This window comes from Rhamphochromis longiceps, linkage group LG5 (assembly GCF_057381845.1).
Source record: "Rhamphochromis longiceps isolate RC_006_pf linkage group LG5, R_longiceps_female_GT1.1, whole genome shotgun sequence".
NCBI classification, from domain to species: domain Eukaryota; kingdom Metazoa; phylum Chordata; class Actinopteri; order Cichliformes; family Cichlidae; genus Rhamphochromis; species Rhamphochromis longiceps.
Window position 1 is genome coordinate 35,887,675 of NC_140561.1, and position 23,564 is coordinate 35,911,238.

General features: G+C 41.0%; 2 protein-coding genes across 3 annotated transcripts in view; one reads left to right on the plus strand and one right to left on the minus strand.

The window, feature by feature from the left end:
• asic1b (acid-sensing (proton-gated) ion channel 1b) overlaps window positions 1–23,564 on the minus strand; it is a 215,800-nt gene that overhangs the window by 168,659 nt on the left and 23,577 nt on the right. The gene's annotated exons all lie outside the window — the stretch shown is intronic.
• LOC146670489 (zinc finger CCHC domain-containing protein 12-like) lies at window positions 3,330–6,598 on the plus strand. 2 transcript variants are annotated; one of them, XM_085407439.1, is made up of 3 exons: window positions 3,330–3,617; window positions 3,733–3,818; window positions 4,024–6,598. In XM_085407439.1, exon 3 carries the CDS (start codon window positions 4,913–4,915, stop codon window positions 6,572–6,574), a length of 1,662 nt encoding a protein of 553 aa, XP_085263565.1. In that variant the 5' UTR covers window positions 3,330–3,617; window positions 3,733–3,818; window positions 4,024–4,912; the 3' UTR covers window positions 6,575–6,598. The 2 variants fall into 2 exon arrangements, with proteins under 2 accessions (XP_085263565.1, XP_085263564.1); XM_085407438.1 differs by having other exon boundaries at window positions 3,330–3,818.

The window sequence follows — 23,564 nt, forward strand, 5'->3', positions numbered from 1 at the left end:
CTCTTGCCATGGGTTTCTAAGCCAGACAGTCGATCTCACTAGTGACCACAGCCTTATTATATTCACCTCTTGGCTACCACTGCCTCATTATATCTGTTAGAGAATGAAAATCCCCGCTGAAACCAACAGACTTCTCCTCGGGGAGTCATTTCATCAAAGCTCATCTGAAGTTAAATATCAATGACTGCATGTTGGAATGCACATAGAGAGATGAAAATCCACTTACACCAGTAATAACAGCATTAAATTAGTGATGGTATGAGAGAGATGTCATTTCAGTCCACCTTACTCCACTGCACCGTCCTTGTGTGACCCATCATCCCTTTAATAGTAAAACCAGCCTCATCATTCTCTTTTTTGTAAGAAAAGGATGAATAAAAACGAGAGCAAAGGGCCAGTAAATATTCTCATAAATGAGATTTGATTTTGCTCTCCCCTCCTTCATTCTTCCCCGTTAATTAACATTAACTTCTTCTCCCTTTTCTTCTTATTCCTATCTCACAGTCTCAGCTCCGTCTGGCCCGTGTGACACAAAAGGACACCATAAAAAGTCCTTAGTGTTCGCACCAGTGCGCACGAAGATCATATCGGGCCGCACCATAAAGAAAGGCACCAGCACCAGGCTGTCGCTCTCGTAGCACCACAGCCCAATGCAATTATCAGTCAGCGGTGATAATAGAACTCATAGGGAGGTGTAATGGCTTTTAGATTTGCACCTCATCATCATCGTCATCACAGCCAGAGCTCGGGCAAGCTAAATGCATTACCATTCCCTACTATATCTATATAGACTATACATATATACCCTACTGTAAGAACACTGTTTCTCCCTTTATCTTTGCCATTTTCCATCTCATCCTACATGTTTTTTGATAAACATTTGAACAACTACAAGTTACTGTGCAACACACAGCACACACACAGAAATTATCGTTCTACTTCTTTCTAATACAGACAGCGCTTACGCTGATACGATCGTCCAGATTGAATGCAAAGTCTTAAGAGTGGTTTGTTGATAAATGCTGAAAACATGGAAAATAAATGATACTGTATGCAAAAAGCTGACCTCGGAGCAGAGTAGTGAATGAAAACATTCATACAATAGGCTTGTATTGTTTGCTCATTATTTGTTCATTTGCAACACAGTCTATTAACTGTAATGTGGAAAACAAAAAAAAAGCCTGTTTTTTTTTGTGCCCAAGCAAAAATCATAATCCTTCCTTTCTTTGGAGGGATTATGATTTATGTTGGGGCTTTCAGTTTTACCATTTGATGGAAATTGTGTATACAAATTGCATGTATACCACATCCAAATTGTGCTTTAATACTTATTCAGTATTCGGTACAAAAATAAAAAAGGGTTGGTTATATATCCGATACGATTCTCTCTTACAAAAAACAAAAACAAATGAATGAAGAAAGCAGTATATATAGTATATAATTGAAAATTCCTTTGCTTTTTTACCTTTAATGGCTCCAAAACCAATGGAACGCTCACTGGAAAACAGTGTAAATTTAAAACCATCACAATTTCATGTAATAACCTGCTGTGAGAAAGCAGTGGTATTCCTGCAATGCAAAGGATAAAAAGGTGAAACACAAACAAAAAGTGATGGGAACAGCCTTAAAAATGAAGGTTTGCACATATAAAAGTCCATTTTCAGCAGAAAATCCAACTAACTGCCTGGCAAGTGCCCGGTCCTCCTAAACTGCATTCTCCTAAACACATTTTCCCAGACTACACATGTTTGTAATGTTTCGCAGCATATCTTCCTCATCCATGCACTTGGTTTCCTAATGTTGTCTTTTCAATCAACCAATTATGACTACCATTAGCTCGGAAAGATGAGCCTGTGTAGAAACTGGGGAGAAGCTTTTCACATGGGGAAGTTTAAGAATGAATCCATTTCAATTCAAACTAAGATCTATCCCTGAACCTAGCCAAGTAGTATTTGTGCTTAACACAACGTAAACAAACAGTCAAAACCCAAATCACTAAAGTCTTATTGATTCCATCAACCCACCTGCCTCTTTCTGTAGGCTTTCTGTCTTGAACTAAAAAGAGTATGGTAGAGGGGAAAGTAATTTTGTCTTACAGAACCTGAGAAAGACATTTAGTAGACTGTGATTTTTAAGCTACAGCAGGGTTGGCTGTAAGTGGAGAACAGCTAAAGGAGTATGAACTTTAGGGTGAATAGGACTTCACAGCCAGAAAGTGCAACAGAAAGTGCAAGTACATTATGAAAGAGTGGAAGGAGCAGAAAGACAGGAGGGGAAGGAAATGGAGCGACAAAAAAGAAAATGGATAAGGATTTAAAATCGGATGAAAAGAGGAAAGAATAGTGGGAGCAGAAAATGGAGGAAGGTGAAGAAGCAAATGGACAGGAGGAAGGAACGTAATCAAAAGTGAGCAGAGGGGCAAGAAATCTGAAAAAAGGAAAGAACTGATACAAGTGAATTTATCACCCCAAGGAGCAGAGGATAAGAAGAGTAAAAAGAAAAGACAGCATAAAATAAAGACAGGGAGAGAGAGAAGCTGAATAAAGGAATATCATAAGCCATAAAAGAAGAGGTGGTCGTTGTGGGAAATGTCACTGATTTTGTTTTATTAACCACTAGCCACAAATATAGTAACTGTGAGAATATTTTTTGTTTCATTTCACACAGGAAGCATGTCTCACACGCATCTGCTATGTGTGATATGAACGTTGATCAATACAGGTGTCTACAACACCAGTGTGCCTGCTTAACACTGCACCTGATTAGCACCTCCTGTGTAGAAACACAGATGGAGCCACAGCGATTCCCTGCTAAACATGCGGCTTACACCACATTTACTGTGTTGACGCTATGTAAGCGGGGAGGCGTGTTTAGACTGGATACAAGACACAACTGGCCCAAGAGCTGCATTAAATAGAGTCAATTAAGGCAGACGTATAGGTGGACTCCAGTTATTCTTCTTTGGTGTTCTGGTGTGTGATTATCATCATTTTTTGTATTAGAAGTTTAGGTTACAATTTAGCACTACATTATTTTTAAAAGCTGTGGAAAGAAAACACAACACCATTATTTTGATGTGAGGAAGAAAATAAACCAAAGGCTGAAGGTTTTGCTTAGGAACTGAACTGCATCAACTCTTGTGAAGTCAGCTTTTGCACTTTTTGCTGCATGTCAGTGGTGCTAACCTCCAAAGTATACTGGCTATAAGGAGCCTCAACATCTAAACGATTTGTATGCCATCATTTATGCCAAATGACTGATTTTAACAGTGATTTAGTACCTTGGCCCAGAGAGATCAAAAGCCGCAGCTTCAGAAAACACAAGTGTAACCCATATTTGAGTATGGCTTAACTAGAATACACCAGAATAAAAGAATCATTAATCTAAGCAGCACACTTCATTTGTAATGAATAAACCATAGGTGCAGCAGTTAAGGAGTTAACTGTTCTGGTTTAGACACGTGCTACTCTAGGCCAATGAGCTGCTGAAACGTGGTACAGGCTCCGCCTGCCGCCCCTGCCTAGGAGGACACAGATTTTTCTTTTCTCTCTTCCGCTCGCGAACCTTCCATGAGCAAGCTAGTGAGGAAACGAGACACAGCGATTTACTGAGACGAGGTATGAAAAAGAGTAATATGGACGGAGAGCTAGCACTCGCCGTTTACGAAAGATTGTTTTACTGTATGTATATTGCTAAGACGAGTAATTAGCTGGTTCTTTTTACATTGCTTAGTCGAGAAAGGTCGGGAGTTAGAGACGACGCCATTTCATCGGTCGTGCGCCATCTCGCGCTGCTCCGTCTTTCTAATTCTGAGATCGGTGAGCAAAGTGTTTTACTTGTTCATTATTTATCTGTGTTTCATGAATGCCTTGCAAGTAAAATGTTCCAGTGTTTAATGATAATTGTTTAGGAATGTTCTGTAGGAAACTTTGTTCAATTTACTGAAACCCAGCAGTTGAAGTGAATGTGTGAATTGTGATTTTATGAGGAACTTAATATGTCCCATGACACTGTCGTTGACAGGTCAGGTTTTTTCCTTTTGTTTGGTTTTGTTTTTTTTTGTTTCTTTGGTTTGTATCTTCCTGGTGCATTCCAACGGATCCTGAAATTGATGGCGAGCCAACCCCGTTGAAGGACCAAATGACTTTGTTCTGTCCTGCACATCAGAGTGTGGTAGGCCAGATGCAACAAAACAGAGACACACCACGCCATTTTGTACTCGTAGTCCCCCTTTTTCACACACATCCCCCTGGACTCACGGGCGGGTTGTTTTAAGGACACGTTTTACGGACTCTGTACATTCCATGAATGTGGACAAAAGTGAGTGTGAGCGGTCGGAAATAACCCTCCAGCTGATTAACTGTTGCTATTTGTAAACGAAGTCTGTGAAAATGCAAATAAGTGTTAACATTTATATGCTGATGATTGACATTGTGGTTCATTGTTAGATGTGAACTGTACCTCTAGAAAGGGTGCACCCAGGTAAGATTTCTTTTTTTTTTGTTTTCATCGAGTGATCACTGTGATTTTGCCAAAAGGTATTATTAAGAGAGTACCGGTACCGAAAGGGAATAATTTCATTTGTAAGTGTTTTGTGTGTTTGTCATAATGTCCTGTTATTTCTAATTGGAAAGAAAAATACAATTCCGGCTATTTTTCAAAACTCGCGATTGTCTGAGTCTCATTCAGTTCGCCTCTCCTGTACGTAGCCGAACCTACTGGTCCAAATCTTTGAGCTCTTTGGTGTCAAATTTGGGTGACATACTCTTGTTTTGATCTGGGAGTATTTGAGACACGCACATAAGTGTTACAAGTTGGCGAGCCAGCAGCCAGGAGTTATTGTGAAACTGCATGAGACTCATCTTATTAAGTATTACAACGATAAGAAACAATCAAAACCTAGTTTGACAAAATGGACGTAGTACTTAAAGAGGCAATTAAAATCCCAAACGCAGTAATCATAAAAGGGCTTACTAACAGCGACCTCGATGAAGAAGTAGCTATTTACCTGGGGAAACACGGTTCAGTTAACCGCCACATCCGTATAGATGATCCGCATTCTGAGTTTCACAGGCAGATGATAGCTGAGTTCAATCATGCCAGTGCAATGGATACTTTGAATCCTCTTTTGCCGCAGACTATTCAAAGCTCTGCTCAGCCTGAAGTCACGTTTGAAATTAGGAGTTTAACTGAGGCGTATGCAGCGAATGCGAGGAATGTCACAAGAGCATACATGAGACAACTGTCTGAAATGGCCAATCTTAGTGGCCATTCACTAGAAAACATGCTCAAAGAGGGACTGGCTAACTTAAACGTGCCCCCCCTATCTCCTCAGCCTACAGTTTCTCCCCCTGTTGACAGAGGCGAGACAAGTTTGCATGCACAGGGTGACCATTCCCCCAGTCAACCTGCTGCTGATTTTTCACAGTCTACGGATTCGATTCCAACCTTAAATCAAAACCTGATCGATCCTGACTCACCGACCCAGTTCCATCCCACACTTGAGCTTAACCCGCCCAATGTCCGGCGGGTGGTAGTTGAACATGTGGTGCGCAGTAGTGAAGTTTCTTCACACTCGCCCATGCCGAGTAGGATTAGAGCTTTCTCTGGGCGCATTCCTCGCCCTAACAGTGAAGCTGATTACGACGCCTGGCGCACAAGTGTTGAAGTCCTCATGAGTGATCCAGCCGTTTCTGACTTGAACTGCACACAGAGGATCCTTGACAGTCTTCTGTCGCCTGCCACAGACGTCACTAAGCATTTAGGTCCAAATGCTAGACCCTCTGAGTACCTGAGAGTACTCGATTCTGCGTTTGGAGCCGTCGAAGATGGCGATGAGCTCTATGCGCGATTCATGAACACACTTCAGAATGAAGGAGAAAGACCATCAGCCTATTTGCAAAGGTTACATGTCTGTTTGACCAAAGCAATGCGACGAGGAGGTGTCAATGTGTCGGATTTTGACAAGCAATTGTTAAAGCAATTCCTTCGTGGCTGTTGGGAGGACAGTCTCATCAGCGACCTCCAGCTAGGACAAAGAAAAGAGAGCCCACCTTCGTTCTCTGAGCTACTCTTGCTCCTACGCACGGAAGAGGACAAGCAAGCCTCAAAAGTCCATCGTATGAGACAACATCTTGGTCAGAGCAAACCTGGCCCTAGCAATCCAAAGCACCGGGCCATGTCAAATGTACAAACAGCAAGTAGCTGTGAGTCCAACCTCAATGTGTTAAAGAAACAAATTGCTGATTTGAGTGCACAACTTAACAGTTGGAAAATAGAAAGCCAAAAGCAGAATCAGCCCAAGCACTCAAAGTCAGAGTGCCACACAGTTAATGCCAAAGTCGAAGTCTACCCCACGAAAAGAAAGGCTTCGACCGCACAGAACTTTGCAAAAGCCAATGCAAAGCCGCGTCCTTGGTATTGCTTTCACTGTGGTGAGGACGGTCATATTGCCTCATCATGTGAAAGCGAACCAAATCCATCCTTAGTGGCCATGAAGCGAAAACAGCTGAGAGAAAGGCAATCTAGTTGGGAAGCATCAACTAGGGCCAGTGATGAGCCGCCTTTAAACTAATCCCAGCCTCCAGTGTGGGACAAGTGGGGGCTGCCGGAGACAATTCTCGTCCCAAGCCTCAACGTGCCTTTTCAAGGGAAGTTCAGTCAAAAGCGCCGTCTATACACCTTCCAAAGGGTTTGGTCGGAACCAAAACTTCTGCTGCTGTCATTATCGCTGGCAGAGAAACGAACTGTCTTCTTGATACAGGGTCACAAGTGACAACCGTGCCTCAGAGTTTTTATGAGAAGCATCTCTCAGACTTGCCTATAAACCCGTTGGGCGATCTCCTGGATGTAGAGTGTGCAAACGGCCAATCCGTCCCTTACCTAGGTTATGTAGAACTCTCAATCACCTTTCCCAAGAACTTTGTGGGTTCGGATATTAGTGTTAATACCCTAGCATTAGTTATCCCCCCTCTGCGAGCCGAGGCGCGAGAACAGATCTTGATAGGTACAAATACCTTAGATGCCCTTTATGCTGACTTCCATGAGTCCAGTGCGAACTTTCAGCCCGTCCCCCATGGTTTCAGAGCGCTCCTCAAAATCCTTGGAGTACGTCGAAAAGCCGCTAGCAATTGCAGCCTTGGGTGTGCAAAGTTAACGGGTAAAGAGCAAGCTGTGGTGGCGGCAGGGCAGACGGCAGTTTTAGAAGCTTCGGTGTACATTCCCAACTCCATTAATGAGAAATGTGCAGTTGTCGAATCGTCATCAGATTTTCCCTTGCCCAGTGGTTTGCTTGTGTTAACTGGTCTTGTCAACCTGCCAGCCAAGCGGCCTTGTAAGCTGCCGGTTGTAGTGAAAAATGAAACCGATCACGACATTGTTGTCCCGTCAGGCCGTGTGCTAGCTGACATTAATGCTGTGACCAGAGTCATATGTAAAGAACAGACAGAGAAGATGTCAAACTCTTCAGACCACTCAGGAAATTCTTCTCAACCTGAAGAAATCAGTTTCGACTTTGGAAATGACCTACCTGATGAATGGAGAAATCGTGTCACAAAGTTGCTAAATTCAATGCCTGAAGTGTTTTCACAGCATGCATTGGATTTTGGACACACAGAGAAGGTGCAACATCACATCAAGCTTAGTGATGAAACCCCATTCAAGTCCAGACCCCGACCAATACATCCACACGATGTGGAGGCCGTGAGGAAGCACCTGCGGGAACTGCTCGACGTGGGAGTGATACGGGAATCTGAATCACCATTCGCTTCCCCAATCGTAGTAGTCAAAAAGAAAGATGGTTCAGTTCGCTTGTGCATTGACTATCGGAGGTTAAACCTCCAAACCATCAAAGATGCATATGCACTCCCGAATCTGGAAGAGGCTTTTTCCGCTCTAGCAGGGTCGAAATGGTTCTCGGTCCTAGATCTCAAGTCGGGATATTATCAGATTGAGATGTCAGAGTCAGACAAGCAGAAAACAGCCTTCGTATGTCCCTTAGGATTTTGGGAATTCAATAGGATGCCCCAAGGGATCACCAACGCACCCTCCACTTTTCAAAGGCTCATGGAGCGGTGTATGGGTCCGATGAATCTTAAGGAGGTCCTTGTCTTTATTGATGACCTCATCATCTTTTCATCATCTCTTGAAGAACACGAGCAACGCCTGAAGAAGGTCCTGTTGCGGCTGAAAGAGTTTGGGTTAAAATTAGCACCCGAGAAGTGTAAATTTTTCCAAACCTCTGTTAAGTATCTCGGCCACGTGGTGTCAGAGCGTGGAGTCGAGACTGATGCAGAGAAGATCAAAGCCCTCACGAGTTGGCCCGTCCCCACCAACCTTAAAGAGTTAAGGTCATTTTTGGGCTTTGCTGGGTACTACCGGCGATTCATCCAGGGTTTTTCTAATATTGTAAGGCCGTTGAATGAGTTAACCGCTGGTTACCCACCATTGAGAAAAGGAAAGAAAAGACCCACGAAGCAACAAAGCTCCATGTACCATAGCCCGAAAGAGCTATTTGGTGACAGGTGGACTCAAAAGTGTCAAGAGGCTTTTGAACAAGTCATTGGTAGGCTAACCTCAGCCCCAGTGTTGGGCTTTGCCGACCCCAGACTCCCATATATCCTCCATACGGATGCTAGTACCATTGGCCTTGGTGCCGCTCTGTACCAACTCCAGGATGGACAGTTGAGGGCCATAGCCTTTGCTAGCAGAGGACTTTCAAGAAGTGAGATGAGATATCCAGCCCACAAGCTGGAGTTCTTGGCCCTTAAGTGGGCTGTCACCGAAAAGTTCTCAGACTACCTATATGGTACAGAATTCACAGTAGTGACAGACAGTAATCCGTTAACGTACATCCTAACATCAGCGAAGCTGGATGCAACGAGTTACCGTTGGCTCTCAGCCTTGTCTACTTTTTCATTCCAACTCCAGTACAGGGCTGGCAAACAAAACGTAGACGCGGATGCACTGTCTCGTCGTCCCCATGGTAGCCCAGGTGATGATCCTGTCTCACAGAAGGAAAGTGAAAGGATCCGGCAATTCGCCCTCACTCACCTCAGTGGCGATGACAAAGAAATGGTTTCTAGGGAGGTTGTACAGGCCATCTGCGAAAGGCATTCAGTTAATTCTGCAGGCCTGGATTCAGGGTCATTCACTTGCCCAGGTTTGGCTTTAGTTGAGTCCTTAGCCTTACATGCTACAGCTGTCCCTGATAGCTTTGCAGGGGAGCTGTTGAATGGTTCTCCTCTTCCCCCGCCTATGGCAGAGGATGAGCTCAGACAGAAACAGAGGCTAGACCCAGCTCTCGATGCTATAGTCACTCTGTTAGAAACTGGTCAGACCCCACCTCCCAGTCTTAGAGCAGAACTACCTGAGCTTCCCTTGTTGCTGCGTGAGCTCTGTCGTCTTGAACTGCAGAATGGAGTTCTTTACCGAAAGAGGCAAACCGGTCCAGACATCTCCTTTCAACTTGTGTTACCCGAGGAGTTGAGGTCAGTAGTCTTCCAACACCTCCACAGTAACATGGGCCACCTAGGAACTGACCGCACTATTGACCTGGTCAGAACTCGGTTTTACTGGCCAAAAATGCAGACGTCAGTTGAAAAAATGATCAACACGTGTGAACGGTGTGTTCGCCGGAAGTGTAGGCCAGAGAGGGCAGCTCCCCTCATGAACATCAAGACAAGCAGGCCCCTTGAACTGGTCTGTATAGATTATCTATCTATTGAGCCAGATCAGTCTAACACTAAGGATGTATTAGTTATGACTGATCACTTCACTAAGTTCGCAGTAGCTGTCCCTACACCCAACCAACGAGCGCGCACTGTTGCAAAGGCCCTCTGGGAGAACTTCATTGTTCATTATGGTGTCCCAGAGAGACTTTTAAGTGATCAAGGCCCCGATTTCGAATCGAAGACAATAAAACAACTCTGCGAAATTATTGGCATGAAAAAGATACACACAACGCCATACCACCCCAGAGCCAATCCAGTTGAGAGGTTCAACAGAACACTTCTCCAAATGCTTGGTACCTTGAATGACAATGAGAAGTTGCATTGGAAAGAGTATGTAAAACCTCTAGTACATGCATATAATTGTACCAAGAATGATGTGACGGGCTATTCGCCTTATGTGCTGATGTTTGGGAGACAACCAAGGCTTCCCATTGATCTAGTATTTGGGTTGCCTGTGAATGCTCAGAAGAAGTCACACTCCCAGTACGTCAGTGATCTAAAACATAGGTTGGAGGAGAGTTTTAAGATCGCAACCTCAAACGCACAAAAGAATGCTGAGCGCAATAAAACTCGCTTTGACAAGCAAGTGGTTGACTCAACTCTCAACGTGGGTGACAGGGTTCTCGTGCGTAATGTTAAACTGAGGGGAAAGCATAAGTTGGCAGACAGATGGGAAGATGATGTGTACGTAGTTCTGAGAAGAGCAGGCGAACTACCAGTCTATACGGTCAAACCGGAAGCGAAAGAAAGACCAGTCCGAACATTGCACAGAGACCTGCTCCTTCCTTGTAGCTTCATACCGGTCACAGAGTCAACTGAAAACAGTCCCAAAAAGCCCCAGGCTCGGCGGAACACAAGGCAAACTGTTGTTCAGGAAGACGACGACGACCTCGACTCCGAGTATTTACCAGTACCTACCTGGATACCAATCTCCATTACCAGCTCTGTCAAGCCAACTCTCGTTGTGCCCCGCACTGAAAGTGTGCAAAGACAATTTCCAGCTTATGATGAAGCCGAACGTGACAACCCCGCCGAACGTGACAACCCCACCGAATGTGACAGACAATCCGAGGAAATTGAGGAAACGGAAGTTGTGAACTTACCTGAAACTGCAACTGAGAACTTACCCGAACATGTGGACTTACCTGAGCCTAGTTTGCGGGAAATCAACGTTCAAGTTGAAAATCCTGTGGAAAGGACCCAGCAACCTAGTGAGCAAGTCCTGCCCGAAGTGGATGAGACGATGCTAGAGCGTCCTAATGACCAAGAAAGAGTCATAACTGAGCAGCCCAGTTCATTTGGTTCACAGAACAGGTCTCGGGAAGAACATGACGTTCTTCGTCGATCTCAAAGGTCACGTCAGACACCAGAAAGGTTGCAGTATTCTACCTTAGGTAACCCCTTACTGTATGTTGTTAATGCAGTATTTAATAGCCTAAACGAAGCCATTTCAAGCTCTATGCAGTCTAACCATTTGGACGCACAGGGACGTGCATACCATCAAGTGGGGAGGGTGTAACCCATATTTGAGTATGGCTTAACTAGAATACACCAGAATAAAAGAATCATTAATCTAAGCAGCACACTTCATTTGTAATGAATAAACCATAGGTGCAGCAGTTAAGGAGTTAACTGTTCTGGTTTAGACACGTGCTACTCTAGGCCAATGAGCTGCTGAAACGTGGTACAGGCTCCGCCTGCCGCCCCTGCCTAGGAGGACACAGATTTTTCTTTTCTCTCTTCCGCTCGCGAACCTTCCATGAGCAAGCTAGTGAGGAAACGAGACACAGCGATTTACTGAGACGAGGTATGAAAAAGAGTAATATGGACGGAGAGCTAGCACTCGCCGTTTACGAAAGATTGTTTTACTGTATGTATATTGCTAAGACGAGTAATTAGCTGGTTCTTTTTACATTGCTTAGTCGAGAAAGGTCGGGAGTTAGAGACGACGCCATTTCATCGGTCGTGCGCCATCTCGCGCTGCTCCGTCTTTCTAATTCTGAGATCGGTGAGCAAAGTGTTTTACTTGTTCATTATTTATCTGTGTTTCATGAATGCCTTGCAAGTAAAATGTTCCAGTGTTTAATGATAATTGTTTAGGAATGTTCTGTAGGAAACTTTGTTCAATTTACTGAAACCCAGCAGTTGAAGTGAATGTGTGAATTGTGATTTTATGAGGAACTTAATATGTCCCATGACACTGTCGTTGACAGGTCAGGTTTTTTCCTTTTGTTTGGTTTTGTTTTTTTTTGTTTCTTTGGTTTGTATCTTCCTGGTGCATTCCAACGGATCCTGAAATTGATGGCGAGCCAACCCCGTTGAAGGACCAAATGACTTTGTTCTGTCCTGCACATCAGAGTGTGGTAGGCCAGATGCAACAAAACAGAGACACACCACGCCATTTTGTACTCGTAGTCCCCCTTTTTCACACACATCCCCCTGGACTCACGGGCGGGTTGTTTTAAGGACACGTTTTACGGACTCTGTACATTCCATGAATGTGGACAAAAGTGAGTGTGAGCGGTCGGAAATAACCCTCCAGCTGATTAACTGTTGCTATTTGTAAACGAAGTCTGTGAAAATGCAAATAAGTGTTAACATTTATATGCTGATGATTGACATTGTGGTTCATTGTTAGATGTGAACTGTACCTCTAGAAAGGGTGCACCCAGGTAAGATTTCTTTTTTTTTTGTTTTCATCGAGTGATCACTGTGATTTTGCCAAAAGGTATTATTAAGAGAGTACCGGTACCGAAAGGGAATAATTTCATTTGTAAGTGTTTTGTGTGTTTGTCATAATGTCCTGTTATTTCTAATTGGAAAGAAAAATACAATTCCGGCTATTTTTCAAAACTCGCGATTGTCTGAGTCTCATTCAGTTCGCCTCTCCTGTACGTAGCCGAACCTACTGGTCCAAATCTTTGAGCTCTTTGGTGTCAAATTTGGGTGACATACTCTTGTTTTGATCTGGGAGTATTTGAGACACGCACATAAGTGTTACACAAGCAAATAGAACAATGCTGCAAAACCACACAACCACAAGGAAGTTGAATAAAACACAATGGAAAATAAGTAAAAGCTCACTTATTTTTTTAGGGACAGATCAGCTGCAGAAGGGACACAGTAAGAGTAAACAGCTAATAGCAAACATGTATCTACAGTATTATATAAATTATGTGAATAAAATATGAATTACCTTGGATCTTTTTCTCCCTCACAACACCGATGAATCCTCCGCTTCTCTTAAGCTCAGTTGCAATCCTTCACATGTTTCGGTATCTGTCAGCTGGTCCATCATTTTATCATCTCCCCAAAAACACATTTATTCTGTTTTTTATACTTTTGCAGCATTTTTCTTTTTGCTGGTGTTTTCCTACTTTGCACTGCATTTGACTTCTCAGGTCCAGCACAGTTTAGAGTGAAACATAATCTCAATCATTGGTTTTGTTCATTTTTGTGCCTCACTTTAAATATTTTGATGTTTCTGTAATATGTTGGGGAACCAGGACTCACTGTTGACAAGTAGGGTACTTCATGCACTTCAGGACATTTTATGAATGACTGACAAAATAGAATTTGATGAATGCTACTGCACTGCAGCAGCAGACCTATTGGCAGGGAATACATGTAGAACCCATGGCTGAACAGCTGACTGGGAACCACCTAACAATTCAAGCTACTATCAAAGCTGGAGCATCCATGACTACATCAGGAATACGCCCCCATCCCCAAGATGAGTTACTCCAGGATTACCTCAGGCAGCTGAAGACAGATGGTGATAAGAAGGAAGTACTGTGGAAGATAAAAGGCCCGACATGCTTCTGTATAATACAAGAACATCTGTGCTGCATATGGATTATAAGTCCCCGATGTCCCCTCTGTTGCAAGAAGAAAAAAATGTTGCAGCTTCATGTAAGGCCTTGCTTTTTCACATCATAAAGTCTCCCTTTATGTCAGAGAGCATGTAAGCGATGCAGCTGTGTTGCTAGTAAATATCCAAACTGCTAAGCTGCGGTCGTATCTCAGCTGGAGAGGCTGGATTCTAATTACAGGACTGTGGGGTAAATCTGGTCCCGGGTGGCTAATGTTGCAAGGCTCTTGGCTCAAGCAGCAAAGAAAAAGGCAACCCTGGGGGATGAGGGATGGGTTAGCTATAGTTTTATGCGAGTGTAACTCTTTGGGCATACAAGGGGCCAGATAAATTAATACTTCACTGCAGGATTGGGTTACAGGCTTTATTGTGTTACAGACACAACAATAGACATTGCATTGACATGCATTCTTTGTGTTATGGTGTAAAACTTGTTATGTAATCACAGGAGTTTGGTGTCATTATTATCAAACAGATTACATTGACTGTGCTGTCATATCCTAACACTGTCTAAATACAAGCACACAGGCACACGCAGACAGACACTTGGATGTGTTCGGCTGTCAGCTTGTTTGAACTGACCTATCGGGAAACCTATTTCCTCCAGCTAACCGATCGACAAATTACATGTAAAGTATACCAAGAACACTTCTATTAGAATGGATGACTGCATTCTTTAGCCCCAGAAACTTCATCACCTGCTCAAACACAACTTGATTAACAACAAAAGTGTAAGAGGATTCAATGAAATGTAATACCAACCACTTTGTCAAAGCTGCAATTTACCATCTATGTACCCACTTATCAGCCGCCAGCGTTCAATACACAGAAGAAAGAAACATGACATTGGTTCCAATCCAAATCTTGTGTCAATTAGCTAACCTCTAAATGCATCATTCATTTTCAACAATCTTGTTTTCATCTACCAGATGAGCTGTTTAATTGCCTATTATGGTGTCTTTGCAGAGAAGTGGGAACTCGTATTTCCCCCATGTGTGTTGGGTGAGGTGATATTGATGTGCGTGTTCGGTGTCAGAGTGCTGGATCACATTTTCCCTAACTGACGCTTAATAGTTGCAGCAGACACAAAGATATACATGACACCCAAGTGTACCATAAAGTCTAAAACATGCCTTCTTTAGTAAGGACACAAGTCAGGGCCTGATGCAAAGACGACTTCTGTTTCACCGAAACAGTTTGTTATAATAGGAATAATATTTAAAAGACTTTTTCAATGTGAGGAAAAACAGTTCATGGCAGGATTAAGTTTCTCAGTCCTAATGTTTTAAAGGCTCCTCTGGTGAATAGCTAGAATATTAAGGTGTAAAATTGTCTGATTTTAGTGATGAGGTGCTTGAGCGAAAATAATAAAGCACAATTTAATTTTAGTCTACATATAATCTGCACCCAAACAGGGAGCATTAATTTTTTCCCTCTGCTGTCTGAATGATCTATACATTTTGCCACTTAGTTTTCGATGCTGCATCGACATTGATTATTGCTGAAAAAGCATTACTGCCTTTTCTGACACTTAGGGAAGTTTATCCATTAGCTCTTAAAAGCACAAGCAATGATATGAGCAATTTATCAAAAATGTCTTGTGCGCAACAACAATGACAACAACTTTATCGCAATCTACAAAATACTGAATGGCAACCTTTATTTGAGACTGTATCAAACCTAAAACCTTATGCTTCATCCACATTTAAAGTGAAGCTACCTATTCTGCTTGTATAGTACTCTAAATGTATTACCTATCACTTCATACGTCAGTCCTCTCCTTTGTTATTTGATAAATTACTCACCTTAAAGTTGAGATTAATTTAAGTGGACTCCCGCTAACTTTGAGTCACAGGCAGTTATTTTGCCTGTCATCACACAGTCTCCACATTTGATAGACTTTACAGGGTTTCTGGTTGCTACATCCGTTTTAGTCTCTTGCCTATGTGTACATCCCTTTATAGAACAACTAACATTTTTTTTAAAATTGTGTTTATGCAGTATATCGTCTATCTGATTTTTTTAGTTGACTGTTAAGTTGTTCTTTTTCTACACTAATGTGTGACCTCCAACTTTTATTCACTATTCTCTAACAAAGCCCATTATGCTTTCCCTAATCCCACAACTCTGTCCCTTAAAGGGGAGTGGGACACAAACCACAGTAACTGCTGGAAATTTACTTTAAGTAAATCCACCACATCCCTTAAATTCCTCTGCAAAGTCGTGGCTGTAATTCTTAGTAAATATAAGAATATCGCACCTCTTACACTGGAAGAAAGGTTTGTCAGTCTACATGTCAAATAAAAAAAGACAGAAGCATTTACAAAAAGGATATACAGTGTGAGCAGTATTTGTTGAGCCATATGATAAAAATTTGTTGTTGGTTTGTTGGAGTGCAGCTCAACACGACCCCTGGCATCTTTTGACAACACACGTCTGTTTTTCAATCATCCTGTCAAATCCTTCTTCTCTCCTTTTGATAATATAAAACTCTACTTAGCATTTCTTTCTCTTCTGTCTTTTTATATGCAAATCTTTTCTGAAGAGACGCATCACACAGCTCTACCGAATCCTAGATTTCCTGAAATATCCATTTTTTTATAAAATAAAATGAGAAAGACTGCACAGTTTTGTTTTGCTTATTATTAATATTTTTTTAATGTTTCAAGATTCCTTAATTCATCCATCACACAGTATATGTGACCAATATATGTGATGCAGTTTAACTATTCTTTCTGAAGCCGTCGGACCAGCTAATGGTAAAGTTAACTTTAGTTAACTCAGTTTAGAAGCATAACGGAGGCAAATCAAGATAATGCTCATATCTAACAATTCTGTCGAGAATTGTGGGTCACTCTGCCACTTTCAACCAAGTTTAGGTATTGCGAATTGATACTTATCATTTCTTTACCAGTGCTGTGCAAGGTCATAGCTGAATTCAGTCTGGAGATGTCTCCTACACTAAATGCTAAACGAAGTGCTTAGAGTGTTTGGAGTCAGTGAGTGAACACCTGGGAGAGGATATTGATTTTAGCAACATTTGACATTTCTTCACTATACTGCGCAAAAGCAAAGAGGTGTTTACTTCTGTGAAACACCTCTTGTGAAATTGTATTATAAACATTTTATAACACCATTTCTTTCTTGAAAATCCCTGTATTCCCATGATACAACATTTATTAGAACTTATAGTGCACTTAGTAAAATAAAGACAATATTCAGCAGTGTGGAAGGAAAAGAACAAGCTTTCATAGCGACTGAATTGTGTACATCGCTTTAAAAAAAACTATCATAGTTATGAGATAAAAATAGAAAATCTATTTGAACCCTTACTCGGGGCAAAAATATGTGCTTTAAAATGGTCTGAGGGTGATGACATCCTGCCATCACTGATGACATTCTCAATATAAATGAAAAAACCTTTTCATCATCCTGTTCAGCTTGTTTCTTTTTCCTGTTTCCATCTTTCTCCGTGCTTACAGCCTTACTGTTATTTTACTGATGGCCACTGAGAGGATTTTGGTTTTAGTGTCTTCATTCAGTGTCGCCTATGGAAGTGGGAATGGTTTCCCAGAAGAGAAGGAATTGTTTCACAGTAGCTGTTTTACAGGAATTTTTTTTTGAAATATTATTAAAATTACTTTCATAATTTTCTCACCTGTGCAGTAGTCATTCCTTTATTTACTGCCTCAATTCTCTTACCTTCTCTTATCCGTATGTAATGTCTTGCCAAGACAGAACGGACAACCAAAAATAAATAAATTGTAACGTGATTTATACTCCGCAATCACGTTGGGAAACAGCAAAGCTTCTCTTGCCTCAGCTAATAATAGTCACTTAGACAAGCACTCGTATTGTCTGGTAAAGTGATGGATGCCCATGCATGAAGTGTGTTTCAAACATAAGTGAGAATGTTTTTTGATGCTTTTGTTTATTCAGCTTATCTTTAATTTCTTCAAATTTTACAAGCACACAATTATGGATGTTCTTTTAGTTGTGTAAACATGAAAAAAAGTTAGACTACCTGGATGAATTAAACACTGGCTGAACAAATACTTTATGCGTATTTATTTTTCATCTCTATTAATTTTGATAAAGCTTACATTTAGCCAGCTGCAGAGCAGTTTATTTAATTTACAAAGAGACTGAGAGCGAGGGGGTTGCAGCTTTCTCTCAGGGTTGCAGCCCCCAGGCAGCGGCTAGTGATGTTCTAACATCTTTGAACTGCTACCTGTTGTTGTTTTTTAATAAAACTGGGGATAATACCTTTTACCAACTAAGATTTTTGGCACCAATTAAGGGCAAGGGCAGGAGTGTTTAAACGTCTAATCAACTAGTCGCACATATCCGTGTTAGCAGTTTACATTGATTGAACCTTCAGATTCACACTGCTGACACATATTCAAGTAGTAGGGACTCATTTGGGCTGTATAAAGGCTCTTTTCTTTTAATAAGAAAAACATAATGTGCACATAACATCCTTGGTTTCACCCCAAGCAACACTAAAGTCGAGGCAGATATTATCACAAATATTGCCAGGAAATGAAACCTTTTGGTAAGACTTTACACTACTTATTGTTAATAAATTCATAGCTATTCATGCGTTAGGTAGTAGTTCTGTTGTTTTTTTACAGTTCAAAAATGATGCATTAATTTAACTCAATATTTAGTTTTGACTTTACTTGTTATTTACGTTCACTTTAGATTAGTGCTTTCAGCGTTAATCTCGTTAAAACGACGTTAACTCCATAACCGCATTAACCCGAGTTAACGCGGATCGCCCCATGTTAGAGCTGCACGGCGTCAACGCGTTAACGCGGTTAGCTCATTAATGCCTTAGCGCTGTGCAGCCCCTCACACGGGGCGATCCATGTTAACTCGCAAATGGAAATTTGCCACGTTAATGCAGTTAACACTTCCCACGACAGCACGACTTTATATAGCTGTTTGGTTATTTTCAGATATTTTTTTTAGAACTAGAATACCATTAATAATTAACAAACACATAATTCCATATATTAAATGTTACTTTTGCTGATGTAACCTAAGAAGCTACTTGAGGTAGCTCAGCACCAAATTATTGATCATTTTGTACGTGAAGAGTAGTGTTTTAAATTGAATATGGTACTTAACTGGCAGCCAGTGCAAGCCAGCAAGAACAGGAGTGATGGAGGAAAAATTTCCTGCTACCCGTCAAAAGGCGTGCTGCCGCATTCTGGACAGTCTGCAATTTAAGAAGAAGGGAGAAGGAAATGCCAATGTAAAGAGAGTTGCAGTAGTCCAACCTGGAAGTCACGAATACGTGAATAAGTTTCTCCAAGTCTTTATGCGGAATATAGCACTTAGCCTTTGAAATGAGGCGCAGCTGATGAAAACTACGGCAGACACTTGCTTGTCAAATTTAAACGAGCTATCCAGTAATATGCCCAGGTTACTGGCATAATCAGAAGGGGAGCAGAGCAGCACACAATTGGTCGCGGGGGATTTTACTATCGAACACCACGATCTCCTTTTTTTTTTTTTCGTTCAGGACAAGAGAATTACTCTTGAACCAATCTTTAACCTCACGCATGTATTCGCGAAAATAATGAAAAGACATAGCAAGATCATCAGTAATCTCAAACTAAATCTGTATATTATCAGCATACCAATGAAAGGCAATATTATACTTCTCAAAAATTGCTCCAAGAGGGAGCAGATATAATGAGAAGAGAATAGGGCCTAATCCTTGAGGCACACCACAGCGTACAGGTACCGAGGAAGACGAGAAGTTGCCCAAATTAACCGAGATAAAAGACGCTAATAATAAACATTCATTTTCATTAGACACACTGCCTATGATATGCATCATAAACTCTTGACTAGTGAACAATATAAATTATTAACTTTCTTGCCACCATTAAAATAACAGTTAATTCAGGAAACTGGATTATCAATTTACAAACTTTCTATTGTCTATGGCCATTATAAAGTGTTACCAACCTTTTCCCAGTAATAGACAAGAACAGGATGTTGACGAAGAAGACTCAGGAGCCACTGTCAGTTACCATCTTCCCTAATGTTCTTCTCAGCCTCATTGCTCAATGAACCTATAAAGTTCATTAAGACCAGATTAACTGCAAAAACGGATGCCTTTTGGTAGGCCACATTTTAATACATATCACTAATGGGCAAGCAGAGCCCACTTGGACCAAAAGACAGGCAGTAATTGTAAGGCCAGTCCAGACTGTGACAGCGCATAGTAATGGCTGTTTACTGCTACTCTCTTCACTCCTGCAAAATGTGTGAGGTCTTGTCCCTTCCTGAGTATCTGAGGCCCATTTCAAGTTAGAGTGCATAGACTAGTGGCACTCCTACTGAGAGCTTTTGGAATATACATTCATGTTATGATGCATATGAGGACACACACATTGTATATTCACATGTTCACTAAGATGTAATCAAGCATGCTCTTTGAGAGTGGATGAGATAAAGACCAGATCAGTGTGTTTGATGGGAACAACAGCCCACATCTTTTTTCAGTGCTTTTTAGGGCTAAATAAAATGCTATTAAATAAAACACTCAAAATGGGATTTTTAGTGCGCAGTTTTCTACAGTTTAGCTATAGTAGATCTATACCTACACCTTTAAATGAATAGATGCATATTAAAAAATATCAAACTGCCTACAAGATCATTTCTGGACAGATAACATAATCATGGATTGGATAAACTCCCACACTCACACACTCACACGCAGGTGGGAAGACCATCGTTGCCCTTCTCTTCAAACCTTAGCTTTCAACTTCCAGTTGGCTGAACATAATCTGGAGGATGAAGTCATGCACAACGGTGTTAAGTGGCTGCTTTTTATTTCTTCAACACATGAAGTGAAGCTCTGCTTCCTGACTAAAGCCTTTGAACCAGAAAAGAGGCTGTCTCCTTACTGTGTATTAAGGATAAGGTACTGTTACACACAGACATGTGTATCACAGTACAATCAAAATAATACAAAAAAAGATGTGATCCTCTAAGCCTCTGTACCAACCAACCATTTCTGACAGCCTGTTTGACAAAGCGATTTTCCTAGATGTGACTCCATCAGAGTTCTGAATTGAAAAATTAAGGCTTTTGTGTGATCTAATAAAGGCCTAAGTCTTATTAGTAATGCCAAGTGAAAAGGTGATGACTATCAAGGGAATCTGTTCACTCTTAAGTACAGTACTTATCTAAGTCAGCTTCTTAAGGAGACCTGGAGCCCACTGCAGGTGCCAGAGCTTAAAAGGTAGAACAACTCTGGACAAGCTGCCAGGTGTGTTCTGTAGGATTACATGGGGGAAATGTTTTGTTAACCCTATCCTCACTATTAACAAAATATTCCAAAAATCATTTTCTTTCACATCATAGGATAGTGTTAAAAGTTACTCTAAGTTATACAACTGAATAATAACTTCTTTTTTTTCATACCAGAGTAGCTTTACTGACACACACTGACATTTTGAATCAAAATCATGTATGCTATTTGTGCTTAACCAAGGGTTGCTGTGTACCTGGAGCATAACAAATTCTAACAAATAGAGAATACAAATAGAGTCTTTTTGAAGATGTGTAAAACAAAAAATATAACATATTGCCAAAATACAATTTCCATGGATCTACTTTGTGCACAATTGCTATCATTATACTGCATCCAGTATTTGAAAGTCCTTTTTTCAAGGAACAGTGTTTTTATATGGAAAAACTAATCACAGCACTGCAATATTAAAAACTGCAGTAATCAAATCAATATCCCATTTTGGCAATGGTGCTAATATTCAAGTGAGACTGTACTATATAAGCAGCGCTACTGTAATCCAGTTTCAGTTTAAAAAATGTAAATTGCTCATGGCTCATGGCAAATATGACATATACAGTTAGCTCCATCACTTTTTGGGCAAACACCCAGTTTTGTTGTAGTTTTTGCCTTTGTATTTCAACGCAGATGATTTAAATCAGTCAATGTTAAAGTGCAGGCTTTCAGTTTTAATTAATAAGGTTTAAGAAAGATTCACATGAGGTATTTAGGAATTACAGCAATTTATATCCAAAGTCCCCCATTTTTAGAGGCTCAAAATGAAACAAAAAACAATGGACTAATGAGAAAGTGGACACCTGGTCCCTTTTTATTTTACAATAGCTTAAGTAGATGTAACATCTAAAGTTGATTCAAAGTGTATATTTAATAAAAGCTCAAAGAGTGCAAGTGAGGGCGAGCATCTTTAAGGTGAAAAAATGAAACAAATCAGTCAGAGATATATAAAAAAAAAACTATGAATCTAACTGTGAAAAACAGTCTTCTATGTGCCGATACATCACTTCAAAAGCAACAGCTTGTCTTTAGATTCCACGATTCATAAAGGGGCTAAAACCCTCCAGACAAGAACAGTAAGAAGCCTTATTTATCTGGTAGTCCAATCAAGTAAGGTGGCCTTTTAAAATTGAGAGTTCTGACCTTTCATTACGGACACATTTACCGGCCAATCACACAACATAGAAAGAAAACTTATAGGAAACTTTGGTTAGACGCTAGACATTGGATTAGTGTTCACAACTTCACTGAAATGCTGGGAACGCTAAAATAAAATCACACATACAAATTCCTTTGTAGTAAACACCCATTAATCAGTTTTATTTATGAGGTTTGTGAGGGTTCATCAAGTAAAAATCTGTTTGTTCTTTGTTTTTTAATGCATTGAAATAACTCAATTAATTAATTCAAGGTCACTGAAAGAAAGTAAGCAACATTGTCATTAATAATCATTTAGTGAGTTCATCAGTGCTCATTAGTCTGTTTTGAGGTGAGCGTGCTTTTTTCCCTTTTGGTATTTTGATAGAGAATTAGAACAGGGCCAACAGAAACTACCCATAAGGTTACATTTAAAGAGTGAGATAATGCTTGTATGCCATATGTTTTTAGGCAGTGCCATCCTCTCTCCAATACAGCATTCCTCTTTCCTTCCATAAACAATAATCTCTGTACTTATCAGTCCAGCTGGTTGCTCCTTGGGTAAGCACGAACATAAACTCAGTGACAGAATAAGGGTACAGCAGCAGTATTTTAACAGGGTCCACTCTGCTGTCACCTCTTGTCTACTGATTTGTAACCTAGGCCTGGCACATTCATTGTAACTGTCAGTTTGGCTTGAGAACAGAATTACTTTTCTATATTAAGAGGGAAATGCTGCAGAAGCCACAGTTAGCACACTACACAAGCACAATTTCTAGCCTGTATGACAAAAGCAGCCCTTAAAATATGTGTGGGCCACACTCCTTCAGTGCGGCCCAATATATAGATAACCTTACAATAAAGCCAAAGGACTGACCAGGCCCTTCAAACCCCTAGACCCTGCAGTTTATCTAACTCAAAGAATCTGCTGCTAGAAAAGAAGATGTCAAGATTTTTTATTTTATTTTGTTGTTGTTACAATGGTCAGTATTAGGGAAGGTGGTATTAATGTAGTGGCTGATTGGTATATTTAAAAGCAGAGGCAGACCTGCTCTAGTTTAGTAAATTACAAACTAGCAACTTTTTGATAAGTGCACAACCTAAAGAGATAAAAAAAAAAAAGTATGAACTTTGCTTTTGGGAAGTTTAAAAAACAGAGTTGCAGGTCAGCAGAAGCTGTATTGCAGGGGCTCTCAAAGCTGGATATTTAATTTGGAATTTTTACTGAGTGTGACCTGTTCAGATGCACACATACACACACCGAACCTCACACCCACGTACACATATATTTAATACTGAATAGAGCCATAAATTAGATGGACTGCATGAATATGCTGGCTGCACCTTTCTGCGGTCGGCACACTGAGAACTGGGCTGGTGGGAAGTGTACACTCAGCAATCTGTAAGTGATTTCTGATGCTTTTAACTTCTCTCAGCAATCCTTACTGTTGGTTAAAAAAATTCATCACTGGGGAATAGTGAGATAAAGAGGGTAAGC